Source organism: Elgaria multicarinata, chromosome 3 (assembly GCF_023053635.1).
Source record: "Elgaria multicarinata webbii isolate HBS135686 ecotype San Diego chromosome 3, rElgMul1.1.pri, whole genome shotgun sequence".
In the NCBI taxonomy this organism is placed as follows: domain Eukaryota; kingdom Metazoa; phylum Chordata; class Lepidosauria; order Squamata; family Anguidae; genus Elgaria; species Elgaria multicarinata.
This window is the reverse complement of record NC_086173.1, coordinates 138,044,962-138,062,238: the sequence shown is the minus strand read 5'-3', so window position 1 is coordinate 138,062,238 and position 17,277 is coordinate 138,044,962. Positions and strand designations below refer to the sequence as shown.

The following is a 17,277-nucleotide window of genomic DNA, read 5'->3' as shown; positions in this document are numbered from 1 at the left end:
GGCCTGTGAATTAACTTTTAAACAAATTAAATTTGTTTCTTTTTTTCCTCTCTCACCCTCAAGACAACCCCACAAGGTAGGCTGGTGCTAGGCCTGTGAGGTAACTTTAAAACGAATTAAATTCTTTTCTTTTTCTCTCTCTCTCACCCCTGATGCAGGCTAGGGCTGCCTTAAAGCCACAGCTCTCCACGGCTCGCTCAACCATCTTCTGCTCGGAGCTCTTGGCAAGTGCTGGGAAGATTCTGAGGGAAGCGGGGTTGAAGGCCTGTCCCTGCCTCAGCCTGCGCTTCTCACCCACCAAATGCTCTGGCAGGAGGCTGTACTGAAGCGCCGAGGCCGGCAATGATGGCCGAGCCAGTTCATGCTGCACTGTGCTATTGGTGCCTGTAGGTAGGCCATAAGGGAGCCAGCCAGCTGACTGATGGTTAGCTCAGTTGTTGCTGTCGGCGACGGGGCCAGAGCTGCACCCTCCCACTCCCGATGGCCGCCAGCCACAGGCACTCTCCCTTCAGGCCCAGACTGGCAAGCCACTTCCAGATGATAGCTGCCAAAGCCCGATAAATCTTTCTTCCCACCCAAGGCATGTTGGGAGTTGTAGCGCAAGCCTAGCTCCCTGAATAACATGTTAATCTTTGAACACCATCTGAGGTATGGTGGGAGACAACTGGAGAGCAGGCCTTCTTAGTTGTGGCACCCTGCTTATGGATTTCATTTTCCCAGGCAGGCTTGCCTAGTGACTGTATTGATAGGTTTCTAGTGCCAAGTGATTCCCCTCCCCACAAGGCCTTTTAACTTGGATGATATTTTTTATGCCGCGTTTCCCCCCGTTATAACTAAACCACAACATTACAAGAAAGACGCAGGAATTACTGAATAAAGTTTATGATTTTTATGTAAAAGCCTGACTATACCATTGAAACAGAAGACTGAATGGAGGAATGACTGATAGCTGAGGCTAGAATGGAATGGTGGGCGTGGTTAGTGGCAGCTGGAGAAAAGGAGAACAAAGACAGTTAGTAAGAGGTCAGGGAAGTGGGAGCTGAGCTAGGATTGAGAGATAGTGACCGGGTTTGCTTTATTTAAAATCAGCCACTCTACATGCCACTACTACACCTCCCAGCATGTCTTTGGCAGCCCACAAGTGCCCGCATCCTCTGAGACATCCTCTCGTTGCCAATGCTGCTCCTTGATAGAGCGTCAAGGAACAGCATCGCCAAGGAGGAGAGTTAAGCAGCTGTCAGTGGATGTGCCCAGCTGGGAGTTGTAGACATAATTAAATTGTTTAAAAATACTTAAAACAAAAACAAAACAAACCTGGATGTGAGGAGGCACGGGCTCTGCTCTCTGGTCTGCTCTCTGGTTACACTGGTAAGTACCAGGAACAGGGACTTTTCTGTGGCAGCCCTACATCTCTGGAATACCCTCCCCAGAGAAATATATATTGCCCCTTCTTTATTGGTCTCCAGGGAGAGCATTAAAAACTTTTGTTCCAGTTCACATTTCGGCATTTTTATGGTGCTGTGTTTTCTTTCTTAATGAATTTTAGCCAACTTTCAAAACAGCAATATCAATATAAAAATATAAAAAGTTTAGAACATAATAAGTTAATTTTAAACAAATTTAAGAATGTGCCAGTTATAATAGCAGCATATACTTTTAAAAAAATTCTATTAAAAACCAAAGAAAACAAGTAAGTTTTTAAAATGTATTTGTATCTGCTGCTGCTAATTTTAATGTTGTTCTATTGTTATTGATATACTGTTTTAATAACTATGCATTTTAGTATATTGTTATTTGTTACTTGTTATGTTTTAAGCCACCTTATGAGGGTAGATTCCATGAAAGGCAGGTTAAAAAACTATGAATCAAACAAATAACATTATTCTACAACTGCCATGGGCCTGCACAATAGTCCCCTAGCACCACTTTCTGGAAGGCCCCATCCCTGTAGGAACAGAATCACTTTAGATTCATCAGCTTCCCACAGTCATTCCAGAAAGTTATCATGGTTGATGGTATCAAAAGGCCATCCATCAGAGCAACCAAGGCTATTTCTGTATCAATTCTAGGCCTGAAACCCAGATTGAACTGGAACCAAATAATCATTAGTACCCAAAGAGCAGCTGGAGTTGCTGTATAATCAATGCACAAGCACTTTCCCAGGAAGGAAACATTTGTGACTAGCCTGAAGTCTGAACACTCCTCAGGAGGCCTTCTTCAGGAAGGGCCTCATAACTGCCTCTTTCAAGGTGGCCAGGTCCATGTCCTCTCATGGTTTTGTGAACCGCCCAGAGAGCTTCGGCTATTGGGTGGTATAAAAATTGAATGAATGAATGAATGAATGAATAAATAAATAAATAAATAAATAAATAAGGAAGCAATGTCCTCCTGGTCATAGCCGGTTAAACCCCTCTTGCTAGATATTAGCAACCAAGAAGGGCAAGGGTTGACCACACAGGTGGTACAATGGACTCTTCCAGAGATTGTCTCCAGATCTTCAATGGCTAAAATTCATCCAATATCTGGGTCTCTGGATACACTCACAGAACTTACTGCAGGTAAAATATGCATAGGTTTTGTAAACTACCAAAAAACGAACTTCATTACTAATATGATGCGTATAGTGCAGCAGTTCCTGTATTGTGGTACAAGAAAGCCTGGAGAATGCCTTGAAAAATTAAGGCAACATGGTGGATGCAGTGATAAAGCCAATATTCAGAATTGGATATTCAGAGTACAGAATTTTTCAGTTCAGAACTTCCAGGCTTATTGCAACCCAAAGTCTGTGCTCAGCTTGTAATTAGTTTGGCCCTGGGTCCACCCCTTAGTGCAATAGCAGCATTACTAAAGATCCAGAAACTACAGTTCTCATGGATGTAGTGCTCAGGGCACTATTCCTGCAGTGTTCTTGGACTGAACAGCTATGGAGGAATCCCAGAAGCTTGATCTCTGCCTAGAAAATACAATACAACCCCCTCAGCCCTGACTGAACTGAAGAGGGAGTAGGACAAGTAGATGTAGTATTAGCCAGGGGCTAATCAAAAGAACTGTGATTATAATTATATAACTGTAGTTCTTATTAAGTCAAGGCATATTTTGTACATGTGAAGGTTCAAATATTTTACGTGAATTTCTATAGGGTACCCCAAATTATTCTGCCCTAGTGTTTTATACTACGTGACTTCATAACAATGTGGCAGTATCTCTAATAAATTATTATCATAGTTTTATACCAAATGTTAGATTCATACTTACTTCAGTGTTTCATGCCTATCTGGGTGGTGCTGTATTACTTTAGCTAAAGCATCATATTCTGAAAAAAAGAGAAAGAAATATCAAAAGGACCACATCCAGCTTTATTTAAATAACACAAAATAAAAGAGTACAATTTCACTCACTTTAAAAAAATACATTTATAGTTTTGAGACAAGAAACACTTAGAAATAAAAAACCCCTACTAAAACAATCTAATTGGGATGTCTTATGCATGGATAACGGCTCAGTTGCCACCCTGCCATATAGCACTGCTTCTCTATATCATACTGGCCTTCCTATTTCTTTACCTCAGTCTATCTTCTTATTACAAATCCCCTTCCTCGTATAGACTCATTATTTGGATGGAGGAAGAATAAGACCCCCACCCATTCCCACTCATCTAGTGCCCTTTCTACACTTAAGGATTATCCCAGCAAAATGAAGGGATCGTCCCTGCCTGCTCCCGGGATCCCCTGTGTGTCATCTGGATGCACAGGGATGATCCCAGGATGATCCCTGGAAAAAAGGCAGGTGTAGAAACGGCCTAGGTCTCAATTAAGGGATCCATACTACCCTTACAGAAGCCGTCACTCACACTGAGTTGTGCTTTAGCCCATCTAAGCAGTTTGCTTGCATAGTATTATTATTATTATTTATTTATATAGCACCATCAATGTACATGGTGCTGTACAGAGTAAAACAGTAAATAGCAAGACTCTGCCGCATAGGCTTACAATCTAATAAAATCATAGTAAAACAATAAGGAGGGGAAGAGAATGCAAACAGGCACAGGGTAGGGTAAGCAGGCACAGGGTAGGGTAAAACTAACAGTATAAAGTCTGCACAACATCAAGTTTTAAAAGCTTTAGGAAAAAGAAAAGTTTTTAGTTGAGCTTTAAAAGCTGCGATTGAAGTTGTAGTTCTCAAATGTTCTGGAAGAGCGTTCCAGGCGTAAGGGGCAGCAGAAGAAAATGGACGGAGCCGAGCAAGGGAAGTAGAGGCCCTTGGGCAGGCGAGAAACATGGCATCAGAGGAGCGAAGAGCACGAGCGGGGCAATAGTGTGAGATGAGAGAGGAGAGATAGGAAGGAGCTAGACTGTGAAAAGCTTTGAAGGTTAACAGGAGAAGTTTATATTGGATTCTGAAGTGAATTGGAAGCCAATGAAGAGATTTCAGAAGCGGAGTAACATGGTCAGAGCGGCGAGCCAAGAAGATGATCTTTGCGGCAGAGTGGTGGACAGAGACCAGTGGACTGATGTGAGAAGAAGGAAGGCCAGAGAGAAGAAGGTTGCAGTAGTCCAACCATGAAATAACCAGTGCATGAACAAGCGTCTTGGCGGAAGAGACAGACAGGATTAAAACATGTTTAATGATCCTGTTTTGTGAAAAACTATGCATTGCACAAACCTTGTATAGTAGGTTCAGACAAAACAGCAAACTATGGTTGGATGCACACTAAGGGCTGTATACGACTCTGACCATCTACCAGAGGAATGGAAACCCCAGGTGGAACAGTTTTCTCCTGCACCCACAGCTGCCTCCCAAATCTGCTGCAGAGGAGTCTCTGGAGCAGATTTGGCAGTTCTGCGGCGAGCTGCAGGAGGGACAGCAAAGGGAACTGTATTTACAATGGATTTAACAAATACATTGAAAAATATTAAATATTTAGCATTACTTCGGAACAGGACCCTGGAAGGGACTCAAAATCTGGTTGAATGAATAAGAACCACCTGTAGGTTCAGTGGTCCAAAGGGAAATTACATTGAGAGTTGTTCTACATTCTTTAGGCACACCATAAGTAGCCTGAGAAAACTGTGAAGACCTTGGCTGGGTTTGGACAAGCAGCGGAGGAAAAGACACCACCGTGGCTTCTTTCCTTCTCTCTGTGCATTCAGTTTGCACACTCGCCATTTCCTTAATTACCCGTGCTGTAGCTGGGTTGCCATGTTATCTGAACATGGAGAGGTGCACAGGAAGAGTGGCTCCCAAACCACCCTGTAAACCCTACAGTAAGTTGGGGGTGACTTCGAAGCCACCCATGCCATGGACCTCACCGGGTTTGGATGACAAGATTAGAGAAATGGTTGGCACGGAAACGGCACACATGGAGTGGGGAAAAGGAGCCACTCTGGCTTCTTTTCACCACCAATTGTCCAAACACAGCTAGTATTTCCAGTTATTTCACCAGAAAACATTCCAAAAGAGCAGGCATTTTGTGGTTAAGTCTACTACATTCAGGCTTGTTCAAGTTTGATGTGTAATCAAAAGCATATTTAGTAATTAAATTATGAAGATTTAATAAACCAGAGTTTTCATAAGAACTGAAAATAATCATGCAATTTTAGAACCCTTGTCTAATAAGCATCAAATGATAAATTTATATGCCCCTTCACATAAATACAAAATAAACCATTACCTTGGCGATTTTTTCGTATTCTTTTTGCTTGAAGAATCTGCTTTTTGCACTCTGCAATTTTTTCATGTGCTGCGGCTATGCTATTTTCTTCCAAAGAAATTAAAAAGAAAAGTGATTTGACACAAATCTATAAATGTCACAATGACTATTTATTAAACTGTGAAAACTTGTGCCATAAGTGGCAACATTACATAAAGCATCTGGCTTTCAAGTTTCATCTCTAGTAATTTTGAGTAGGTCTATAAATCATAATACATTGTGTATTCTAATACTGTAATTACTGTCAGAGTACTCAGAATGCAGACCTACTGAAATTAATATTTCTATAAAAATGTCAAAGAAATAGAAGATACATTTATAGTATCTTCCATAAAATCTGGTGTGTTTACCTGCCAAAATTTTGGATGTGTATTTAGGAATATTTATGTATTGATATGCCACCCTACAATTAAGTGGTTTAAAAGAATAAAAACAAATTAAGAATACCAACAATAAAACAGATCAACAGTAAAGCTTGCAACAGCATGAACATAAACATGTCAACTCAGAAGTAAGTTCTGAGTCAAATGGGGCTTACTCCCAGGTAAGTGTGCACAGCAGGAATGGGAAGCATGTAGCCCTCCAGATGTTGTTGAACTGCAACTCCCATCATCCCTCATTATTGGCTATGCTGAGCTACAGTTGATATGAGCTGCATTCAAGCAAGGTCTGGAGAGCCACAACTTCTCCACCTGTGGCATATAGGATTGCAGCCTAAAGGCAGCATTAAAACAGGCAAAAATAAAACAAATTAGAAATGGAAGAGATCAAAAGGCCTGGGGAAATAAAGAGGCCATTGCCCAAAATCAAAATGACATCAAAATAGGAGCCAAGTGAGCCTCTCTGAGGAGAGCATTCCATAGCTGCGGTGCAACCACGGAAAAGGCCCTTCCCCCATAGCCACCCACTGCACCTCATCCAATGAGAGTGGATCTAAAAGTCCAGGCACCACATGTTGAAACAAGTGATTATTTAGGTACCCTGGTCCCAAACTACAAAGGGCTTTAACAATTCAAAACCAGAACTCGGAATTGGTTTTGAAAATGCACTGAGAGCCAATGAAATTGGCAAAAAACTGGTGTGATATGCACATACTAATCCCAGCTAGTCAACTTGCAGCTGTATTCCAAGCTAACTAAGGTTTTCAGACTAACGTAAAAGGCAGTCAAAAATGCATTGTAGTTGTCCAAATGGGAAGTTACCAGGCCTCCCTGTACAGGTAGAATAACAGCTGGTGCACCAACAGTAAAACATGCTGAATGCCACAGCGTTCACCTGCATCTCTAGTGACAGATAGATCAAGGAGTACCCCCAGATACACATCTGATCCTTTACGGGTAGTGAAACCCTCTTCAGAACAGGCTGAACACCACTCTCCTGGGCAAATGAAACATCTACCTCAGTCTTATCTGGATTACAGGATGATATTTCCAACAAACCAAGGATTAAAGGCTATCCTAGACCTTTAGCATGCAGCTTCAGGTTTCAATTTATAACATGGAAATAAAGCCAACATATGTTATAGAGTACAGGCGGCGGTGGGCAATTCAGTGGTGGTGGGATGGCTAAAGCACCCTTATGGGGAAAGTGCAGTAAAAGCTTTGGGAGACGGCATGCAGCTCCTGGGACGCAGATTGTGAGCTCCTGCTTTAAAGGATTGTGGCAAGAATAAATGATATCCTGCATAGCTAAAAGTATTGTATATTGTAAAAGCTTCAGAACTGTTTATTACTTTTCTATTTATTATGTGTATATTTATTTATTAAATTTATATCTCACCGTTCTGTCAAAACTGGCACTCAAGACAGACAGCAACAGTAAAATTCAAATACAATTAAAACATAAAAACAGATTAAAAACACAAGAAAAACATCAATAAAAAGCAATAACAATAATACACCACTTAAAACTTTAGTTGACAGCAACCCAGCTTAAATGCCAAAGGCATCTGAATAAAAATGTCTGTCTGCCAGCAGAATGATTTTTTTTTCTAAAACTGAACTTTATATATGACACTAATATTCAGTACCTATATCTTTGTAGATTTTTTCATAGTTCTCCATTTCTCTGAGGTTCATATCATATACAAGTAACGTTTTTCCCATTGAAAATTCACATTGTGACAGAGTGCTCAGCATGCGCTGATATTGGGTATACCTAAAAACCAGAGAAGGAATTTATTGAATGAATGCATTTCAAGAAGTGAATATCTCATGGACATTTTACAATAATTCTCAGAGGTCATACTCTGGATTGAATGAACAATATGGTTAATGGGGTCGATGGTTAGGGAAAACATGTGTCAGACGACACCGTTATTTATTTATTTTATTTATTACATTTATATACTGCTCCATAGCTGAAGCTCTCTGATGCCGTCAACCATGGTTAAGTATTCCATTAACCATTTTGTAGTTAAGCCGCATGGTTTAGCGTGTCATCTGAACGGGGCCTCTGTATTGGCTATTAATTAAGGTTAAAAAGGAATCCCACTCTATTCCTTTTGATTGTTTCTGTTCTAGAAAGGGTACTGCGGGGGTTGGGGGGAGTGTCTCTAACCTATCCTGACTACTTGCAGCTGAATCCTAACTATGTTAACTCAGAATCTATTTGTACTTGCTCCCAAAAGTGTGCATAGGGTTGTAACCTAACAGTGCAATCATATACAAGCCTACCCAGAAGTAGGTCCCACTGAATTCAATGGTGCTAGAGAGAAAGAAGCAATTGAGGAGACAAAATGAATCAGCACCCCAGTGTCTGTCTCAGCTATTTCAAAAAGAACCTAACTTGGTTCTCCCCAGTGTTTGTGCTTATTGCTGCTTTTATCAGCTTCAAAGCAGCAAGGGAAGCTGATATTTAAAGCAGTTAAACTGTATCCCTTAAAGTGACATAGATGGGGCCACAGTAAATAGTAGGGGTGTGCACGGACCCCCTGCTCCGCTTCTCTTCCAGATCTGCGACTTGCGGATCGGGCCGCTTCGCTCTGCCCCCACTCCGCCTATGTCCGCTCTGCTCCGGAGCTCCGGATCCGGATCGGAGCTCCGTTTCCTCCCCCCCATAGGCTTGCATTAAGCTAAAAAAGTATACAACTTTTTTTCTGTGAAAGTTAGAAACCTCAAGTTTGGCACCATGACACCTCATGGAGGTATACACACGCACACCAAGACTCAAGGCAATCCCATCATCCCCTGATTTTTGGGGAATTTATGAAAATCGGGCATCCCATTCACACCCCTTTCGATAGCTCCGTCAATTTGCACGTTAGAAACCTCAAACTTGCCACCATGACAGCTTATCCAGGGATACACACGCACACCAAGACTCAAGGCAGTCCCATCATCCCCTGATTTTTGGGGAATTTATGAAAATCGGGCACCTCATTCACACCCCTTTCGATAGCTCCGTCAATTTGCACGTTAGAAACCTCAAACTTGCCACCATGACAGCTTATCCAGGGATACACACGCACACCAAGACTCAAGGCAGTCCCATCATCCCCTGATTTTTGGGGAATTTATGAAAATCGGGCACCCCATTTGCAGACGTGGACTGTTCTCTGACATTTGGACAGATAAAAAAAAAGGGAAGTGGGCACACTCACAGATGCCATCTAGACCCACAATCATGCCAAGGTACAAGACAATCCCATCATCCCCTGATTTTTGGTGGGGCTTAAACCTGCAGACAGCTCAATGGGGCCATTTCAAAGGAAATCCCAAGATGCCATGAATTGGGGAGTAGAGATCATCAACCTAATATGAATCTTCTTCCACACTTGAAAAATGGATTTGGAACTTCCAGAACTCCAAGTGAGCGCAGGAAGGACTTCTCCCCTGAGTCAAAGCCAGACACAAACCATCCCTGCGAGGCGGGCAGGGGAGGAGGGAGGGAAGGCAGGCAGGCAGGCAGCAGACATTTCTGGGGGCATAAGGAAGTGAGCCAAGGATAAGCCAGTAATGCATATAAAATGGAATAAATAAATAAATAAATAAACGAAGGAGGGGTGGAATTAAAAGCAGCAGTGTTGCTGAATAAACAACAAGAAGAACTTTTAAAAAAAGGCTATATCTGTCTTTTACCAGTAAGAGGGGGACGTGCCCAGGGGAGGGGGAAGCATCTGCCAATTTGACTGGTCCTAGTGACACCAGTCTTTTAAGAAGCAATGCTCTCAGTTCAACTCATGAAAGGCATTGCTCCACCACGAGGGCTCTGAGACCCAGTCTTAAGAAGCAAAGCTCTCACTTCAACTCATGATAGGCATTGCTCCACCGGGTTACTCTCTTTGGAGGGCTCTGATGGCCCTCCAAGTACAGGAGAGAGTGAGGGCACGTCCACATGGCATGCCCTAGGGGAGCTCATCTCCTTGCACCACATCTTTTCAGTTGTTCCCCAAAGTTAGGGTGGGTAGCAGTGCTCTCTTATTATTGGCTTAGTATATGATTTCAGGTTGTGTTTGTGCATTTGGTGGGGCTACTGTTTTAAAAAACACTGGGAAAAGTCCGTTCAGAATAAGAAAGAGAAGTTCCCAGAATCCCAAGTTACCCGTTTTGCCTATCCCCTCCTCCAACTTTGGGATCTTGTGATCATGACCGGGAGTTGACTCTGCCCCTCAGCCCTTCGGAAAAGGTATTTTTCCCGCCGGTTTTTAAAAAAATTCTAGCAAGCGACCCGCACCACGCAGAGAGCTGAGAGTAGGCTCAAAATGACCCCCAGCCATGACTCTCTAAGCACAAGAAGTTTCAGAAAGATAGCTTCAAAAACAACACAGTTATCCCCTTTTCTTTTCCGCAATGCAATCCTATGGGCGAAATGTTTCAAAATGGCGATCAGATCGATCCGCGGAAAGAGAAGCGCTCCGAAAATGGGCGCTTCTCTTCGCCTTGCTTCTAGGGGTCCGCAGTCCGCTTCTACTCCTCCTCTGGGCAAGGCGGAGCAGGCCAATTCGCTCCTGCTTCTACGCTTCTAATCGGAGCGGAGCACATCCCTAGTAAATAGTTTGAGGAGTGCAGTTTAACAGCTTTTAGAATCTCAGCTTTAAGAGAAATGTGGAGCTAATAAACAGACTATAGCAGTTCTCAAGCAATATAAAAATGCAAACTTGTTTAAATATAATGGTTCAATTAATTAAAAACCAAATGATAAATCAACAACAAAATCATCAGCTAACAGATGTTTATACTTTACATTAAATTGATTTGCATAGCTTGTACTTCTAAAAGCATAAACACAATTTCATGATGCCAACCGCCTGGATTTGTGGAAGTGTTCATCAACAATAAATAATGTACAGCTAAAATTGATTATTTTAATACATTTCATATGCTATCCGATTCTTTGCCAATACTGTTTTATAGATTTACAAAGCACTTTTGAAAAAGTATGATATATTCTAGTTTTTGATTTTTTTTTCTAATAACATATTCCTATTTCTAGTGAAGTTTGCTTCAGATCATTAGTGCCTGCTTGCCCGCCCAACCATATTTTAACTTCTGTGTGATAGCCTTGGAAGTCCTTATTCAAAGGCAATAATGCCATATCCAATCCACATGTAACAGATAGAACAGGATTATTGTTGGGACAATCATACTATCACTTGTCACTTTTCTAAAAAGGAAAGAAGGAAGGAAGGAAGAGAAATATTCACTCAAACGGTGGAGAAGGAGAATGTATAGCTTTCAAAAGTCAAATGGAATAAAAATAACACAAAGCTTTCTCTGAGAGGGGGAAATGTGTGCGTATCCTTATGTTAGCCTTTACAAAAATAAAAAAGCCATAGTGAATGTTCTTGCATTGGAGTGGTGTGGTAGAATACTTAGCCTCTAAATGAATAGTGGAGAATATGTGACCCTCGAGAAGTTGTTGTACTATAACCCCCATTAGCCCTAGCCAGCATAGCCAATGGTGAGGGTTGATAGGAACTGCAGTCCAACAACTTCTGGAGGCCATAAATTCCCCTTCCCTGCTCTGAAGCATTTTTAAAAAATTTTTTAAAAACATTTTTAAAAACTGCCACTCAATGACATAGCCATTATCATTAGAATGATGCTGTGTCATCAACAATCAAGGTGCCTGCAACACCTGACAGAGCCACATGGCTACTGCACAGCAGTGGGGCAGTTATCTGATAGAGCATGTCCAATGCCATAACCCTGAAGCAAAAGCAGAGACTTGAAGGAATGCATTTGGACCAGGGTGGATAAAAATCAATGTTTTTTTTTTAAAAAAAAAAAAAGATTTTTTTTTATTTAAATAGGATTTTTTAAAATAAAATGCTTTTTGAGGAAAAATCTATCTAAAGATAGTTTTCTATTTAAGATACATTATAGTCATCATGAAATAAGGGTTAGTTTTTACTTATGTAGCATGAGGCTGTATATTCATGCAATGTTTAATTTTTTTGGTAAATGAATTCCATTAATCCATTCACAATGTCATGCTCTTCCAGAGGTTTCTGTAAGATTATTGGGCAATTTTTCTATCTAGAAGATATTATCACAGATGCTTGGTTTTACAGTTCTCAGAACTGTGAATGTGTCTGCAGAGATCACAATCCCACTGTTCCTTTGCAAATCTATGTACACAGAATCAACCTCTTAAGTGCTAAGTTTCAAAAAATTCAATGAACAAAATGCACTAGTCTTTCTGAGTAGTGATTTAAATCAAACTGAATTAAATCAAATCCACCCTAATTTGGACTATACACAACCAATGGATGGCAATTATACATTTATTGCACTATTATTATTATTATTTATTTATTTATTTATATAGCACCATCAGTGTACATAGTGCTGTACAGAGTAAAACAATAAAATAGGCTTACATTCTAATAAAATCATAATAAAAAAATAAGAAGGGGAAGAGAATGCACCAAACAGGCACAGGGTAGAGTAAAACTAACAGTATAAGAGTCAGATCAAAATCAAGTTTTAAAAGCTTTAGAAAAAACAAAAGTTTTTAGTTGAGCTTTAAAAGCTGCGATTGAACTTGTAGTTCGCAAATGTTCTGGAAGAGCGTTCCAGGCGTAAGTGGCAACCGAAGAAAATGGACGAAGCCGAGCAAGGGAAGTAGAGACCCTTGGGCAGGTGAGAAACATGGCATCTGAAGACCGAAGAGCACGAGTGGGGCAATAGTGTGAGATGAGAGAGGAAAGATAGGAAGGAGCTAGACAGTAAAAAGCTTTGTAGGTTAACAGAAGTTTATATTGGATTCTGAGGTGAATTGGAAGCCTATGAAGAGATTTCAGAAGTGGAGTGACATGGTCAGAGCGGCAAGCCAAGAAGATGATCTTAGAGGCAGAGTAGTGAACAGAAACCAACGAACTGATGTGAGAAGAAGGCAGGCCAGTGAGAAGAAGATTGCAGTAGTCCAACCGAGAAATAAACAATGCATGAACAAGAGTCTTGGCAGAACAGACAGACAAAAATGATCGAATCCTGGCAATATTATACAGGAAAAAACGACAGGATTTAACTACTGCCTCAATATGAGGAATAAAGGAGAGCGAGGAATCAAATATAAAGCCAAGACTACGAGCTTCCTTGACTGGAGTAAGTGTAACATCATTGACAGTAAGAGAGAATGAGAGATGAGGAGAAGGTTAAGGAGGAAAAACAAGCAATTCAGTCTTTGCTATATTAAGTTTCAAACGACGATGAAGCAACCAAGCTGAGATATCTGAAAGACATGCCGAGATACGATCATGAACATCAGGAGAAAGTTCCGGAGATGAAAGATATAATTGTGTATCATGCTCTCAAAACTGTTTTCTTCTAGAATATTTGTTGTTTTTTCTAGCAGAACTATCAATGATTCTTTCCACGACATACTATTTAGTTAGTAATGCTATTCAGCAGCTGCTATAAAACCCATTATCAACTGTTGCCAAAAATGTTCACAATGCTACATAGGGTGTTGAACAGTATATACTTGAAAACATCAAGTAATTAGATAATTGGTGTTTCATACCTTGTTCTCAATTGTTTACAGTCTATAAAATTTAAACTATTTTAAATATTTGCTTTTCTAAAATACTTCTTTCAGTATTGTATTTTGGATAGAACATTTGTTACTGGTGTATGTCACTGGACACAATCCCCATGCCCCAGTAAAATCAAGATATTATGCAGCACTGGTGCTAGATGGACTGCTCTCATTTTCCATTTATAGGTAACAGATAGCAAAATACCCTTCTTCTTGCGATCCAGAATTGCACCATTTGATGAAACTCTTCACCAGCAAATTAATTCGTCTGTCATCACCTGCACCATCTCCGTCAATCAAAAGTCGCTTGCGAATAACTTCATCTAAAGTAGAAACAACATTTTTCAATGAATAATGTTAATGTAATGGTTGTCTCAGAAAACTATCATTAGATAAGGGAATCATCTCATCCTAAACCTATTAACTTAAAAAAAGAAGCCAACAATTCAATGGGTTTAGTTAGCTGGAAGTACATGTAAGATTGAGGCCTGTATAGTCTTTTCTATTAACTGAACTGACACACTATAGTTATTATTATTATTATTAGTAGTAGTGGTAGTAGTAGTATCCCGCCTTTTGCCCAATACTGGGCCTCAAGGCGGCTTTACAAAATTTAAAACATATATATTTTAAACTTAGGAGGGAAATGTACAAAAATTAATTTATTTTACAATATTAAAACATTAAACGTTTAAAATACATGACAATTTTACAAGTCCTTAACATAGATGGAGGACCAGATTATTCTCCAAAGGCCTGCTGGAACAAAGTAGTTTTTGCCTGCTTCCGAAAGCACATCAAGGAGGGACCCAGTCTAGCTTCCTTGGGAAGAGAGTTCCAAAGCACTGGAGCAATCACCGAGAAGGCCCTCTCCTACGTTCCCACCAACCGCGCCTGTGAAGATGGTGGGACTGAAAGAAAGGCTTCTCCAGAAGATCTCAAAGCATGGGCAGGCTCATAAGGGAGAATACAGTCTTTCTAATTACACTGCACTATTTACATAATCAGCAACTGATTTCATGTAGTCATACAGATGGGGCCTTACAGCACAATCCTATACATGTCTGCTCAGAAGAAAGTCCTATTGAGTATAATGGGGCTTATGTAAAGGTATAGGCTTGTAGTATTACCATAAAATTATAAAGAAGAAACATGGGACCATAGTTAAACATTAGGGCTGTGCAAGCCTTGGGCCCCAGATTCAGAAATCCAAATCACGGAGGCCATTTTATGGCAGATCCGCCATTTTATGATGGATCCACCATTTCCTTGCACAGCCCTGGGCCCCCATACAGCCTACAACTCCCAGTATGAAGTGCCTGGGAGGGCTGTACTTACCAGGACCCAGGAACAGAGGGCATACGTGTACTCGCTGCTGACATCACCTGCTCCTCCATGTGATGGCTGGCTCCTTCCTGCAGCTGTTGGCTTCCCCACTGTGGTAAAGGAAGTGGGTGGCTCTTGGGGGAAGCTGGCAGCTACATGAGGCCTGCAGAGCATGCAGGGACCCCTCCAGGGTCAATGGAGTATTCTGGATTGTGTTGGCAGCGGCCAATCATGCTGGGAAGCTGGTGATCGTGCAGAGGAGCAGGTGATGGTGGAAGTGAGTACATGTATGCCCTCAGTTCCTGGGCCCCAGTAAGTACAGTCCTCCCAGGCACTGCATGCTGGGAGTTGTAGTCTGTATGGCGACCTAAGGCTGTGCAAGGAAATGGTGGATCCGCCATAAAATGGCCTCTGTGGTTTGGATTTCCAAATCCGAAGCCTGAGGCACAGCCCTATTAAACATACACATTGTCAAGACAGAAGCTTATTATTGCAATCAGAAGCAAAACATTAATTTTGCAATCAGAAGTGAAAGAACACAAAATCAAGTATGTGAACAAGAATCAGGTACTATGGAGGAAATGGAATGCAAAATAATAATCAAATATATGAGCTGGAAGTGAGACGAGAAAGGGGAGATAGGTCTGCTCTACCATGGGGAGGTAGGTTTGCTCCACTGACTTCTCAGAAGAAATCATTTTTAAATTCTTGTTACAGAAAATGTGGAGCAGGGAACTCTTTACAGGAAGAGACAATTTTGTAGCCATGAATAAAGCCACCTTAGTCCCTCATCTCCGTATACATTGAACATGAAGGGGAGAATGGGATCACACCTGCTGGCACAGTCTCCCTTCAACCTCCATACATTTAGACCAACTACAATCATACAAAAGCTCTGTACAATCAGGAACCCTGCACAAGGCAGACTCCCTGATCATGCGCAGAGAGCCAATGGCCATAGAAATTGTACGCATGTAGGTTCTATTCAGAGATTTGGATGAGCGTGTGAAAATCAGTGGCAGGGCAAGCAGACATGGACCTGCTTCACCCTATGTGGATTTATCAACTGACTTACATTTATAGGGTACCTGAGGGAGACAAACACTCAGGGCATGAGGATGTATGGTCATTTGAGATTTTAGTTCCTTGGAACAAGGGATCTAGATCCCAAACAATCTATAATTAAACCTGAAATGTAGGTAATATTATTTACTCACATTCTTCCTGTGTATCCTCATTCTCCCCCACCTGGTTTCCTTCACTGTCTATTTTAGACTGTAAGCTCCCTGGAACCCGATATGTAATGCTAACAGAGTCATGTACTCTAATGGCACAAAATAAATAAATAAATAAATAACAACAATAAAGAGGAGAGACTAGGTTGTGAGAATAGGGTAGACAGAGAGGTTCACAGCTACAGGTTAGGAAAGCTTCAAGTAAGAAAAATGGGAATATGGGGAACGCAGAGATATTAGAACGATACTTGTTTCTACCTCACACTAAGGGCTACAAGGCAGAAATGGGGATGGGCGACATCCGATTTTTTTGGGATAAAATCCAATCTAAGTCCTACTTAGAGTAGACCCATTGAAATGAATGGAACTTGTCAGGCATGACGAAAGTCCTGTGCATTTCAATGGGTCTATTCTAAATCAGGGTTTAGGTTGGATTTTATCCTCGGTTGGGGAGGGCCGTTTTTCTGGGCCACGAGGAAGGGGCGGCGGGACTGCCGGAGGTCCCAATGCGGGAAGAGGAGACCTCATCCCGGGACGGAGCCACGGGGAGGAGAGAAGAACCGGCTCGACCAGGATTGAGGGGAACAGCGAGGGAGAGCCAAGACCGAGCGCGGCTGACGAAGAAGACGGCTTGGGAAGGCCGTGCCTGAGAAGGGGGAACGTGGCGGGGACGCACGAGCTGGGCCCGTCCGAGGCAGGGAGCGGGAGAGGAAGGCACGGAAGGACGCAGCCCGCGGCCGCCCCGTGTTGGGCCGGGGGTCGGTCGGTCGGTTCTCTCACCGTCGGTGACGGCCCCCATGGCGATGGCGGCGGCGGCGGCTGATGCAGGAGTCGGTCTGGGCGGCGGCGGCGGCGAGTGAGGTGGGTCCGGCTCAGGCGGCCGCTTCCCACAATGCAGCAGCGGCAGCGGCAGCAGCAGCGACGACGGCGGCGGCGGCGGCAGCCGGGTAAGCGGCGGCCATGGAGGGGGAGGAGGTGGCGTCGTCGTCGTCGGTGGTGTCGGCGGCGGTGGTGGTGGTCGCG

At 42.2% G+C, this 17,277-nt stretch overlaps 1 protein-coding gene across 2 annotated transcripts in view; it reads right to left on the bottom strand.

The window, feature by feature from the left end:
- Nucleotides 1–17,277, bottom strand: part of THOC7 (THO complex subunit 7) — a 20,468-nt gene extending 3,191 nt beyond the window's left edge. Inside the window, exons 1-5 of one of the 2 annotated variants that reach the window (XM_063122063.1) lie at nucleotides 17,035–17,277; nucleotides 13,899–14,016; nucleotides 7,740–7,867; nucleotides 5,672–5,758; nucleotides 3,256–3,313 (exon numbers count right to left, since the gene is read on the bottom strand). In XM_063122063.1, coding sequence (XP_062978133.1) covers nucleotides 3,256–3,313; nucleotides 5,672–5,758; nucleotides 7,740–7,867; nucleotides 13,899–14,016; nucleotides 17,035–17,053 — 410 coding nt within the window. In that variant the 5' untranslated portion in view covers nucleotides 17,054–17,277. The remainder of the gene's footprint in view (nucleotides 1–3,255; nucleotides 3,314–5,671; nucleotides 5,759–7,739; nucleotides 7,868–13,898; nucleotides 14,017–17,034) is intronic. The other variant, XM_063122062.1, reaches the window with a different exon arrangement.